The sequence below is a fragment of the Merops nubicus genome, unplaced genomic scaffold (assembly GCF_000691845.1).
Source record: "Merops nubicus isolate BGI_N331 unplaced genomic scaffold, ASM69184v1 scaffold49762, whole genome shotgun sequence".
NCBI lineage: Eukaryota > Metazoa > Chordata > Aves > Coraciiformes > Meropidae > Merops > Merops nubicus.
The window spans coordinates 364-1,323 of NW_008596522.1; the positions used below are offsets into that span (position 1 = coordinate 364).

General features: G+C 57.2%; 1 protein-coding gene across 1 annotated transcript in view; it reads left to right on the forward strand.

Moving 5' to 3' along the window:
- FZD7 (frizzled class receptor 7) overlaps positions 1 to 953 on the forward strand; it is a 1,310-nt gene extending 357 nt beyond the window's left edge. Inside the window, 1 exon segment of the mRNA XM_008936391.1 lies at positions 1 to 953. This exon segment is cut by the window's left edge and continues 12 nt beyond it. Within this exon segment, the coding sequence (XP_008934639.1) occupies positions 1 to 721 (721 nt within the window). The 3' untranslated portion in view covers positions 722 to 953.
- The last annotated feature ends 7 nt before the right edge of the window (positions 954 to 960 follow it).

Genomic DNA, 960 nt, shown 5'->3' on the forward strand with positions numbered 1-960 from the left:
AGGCTGCACCATCCTCTTCATGATCCTCTACTTCTTCGGCATGGCCAGCTCCATCTGGTGGGTCATCCTCTCCCTCACCTGGTTCCTGGCCGCCGGCATGAAGTGGGGCCACGAGGCCATCGAGGCCAACTCTCAGTATTTCCACCTGGCTGCCTGGGCTGTGCCCGCTGTCAAAACCATCACCATCTTGGCCATGGGGCAGGTGGATGGGGATGTGCTCAGCGGGGTCTGTTACGTCGGTATCTACAGCGTGGACTCGCTGCGGGGCTTCGTGCTGGCGCCTTTGTTTGTGTACCTCTTCATTGGCACTTCCTTCTTGCTTGCCGGCTTCGTGTCCCTGTTTCGCATCCGCACCATCATGAAGCACGATGGCACCAAGACAGAGAAGCTGGAGAAGCTGATGGTGCGCATCGGTGTCTTCAGCGTCCTCTACACGGTGCCCGCCACCATCGTCCTGGCCTGCTACTTCTACGAGCAGGCCTTCCGTGGCACCTGGGAGAAGACGTGGCTCCTCCAGACGTGCAAAACCTACGCTGTGCCCTGTCCCAGCCACTTTGCCCCTATGAGCCCAGACTTCACCGTCTTCATGATCAAGTACCTCATGACCATGATTGTTGGGATCACGACTGGCTTCTGGATCTGGTCTGGCAAAACCCTTCAGTCCTGGCGACGCTTCTACCACAGACTCAGCACCGGGAGCAAGGGTGAGACCGCAGTATGAGACCCCCTGTCCCCTCTGGCACACACACGCAGAGCAGAGGCAGAGGAGGATGGCAATGGCTCCCTGAAGAGGGAGGAAGGGAGGGTTTTTCAAACTTTTTCATCCTTCCAGAGGCTTTGAAAAAAAGGAAAAAATATTTGCGTAAAGGATCAGACGGACTGCGTCTGGTGGTGCTTCTGCCCAGCTAAGTGAAAGAGCACAGAAAGAGAGGCCGCTGGCGGGATGGGAGTCCTTCACCC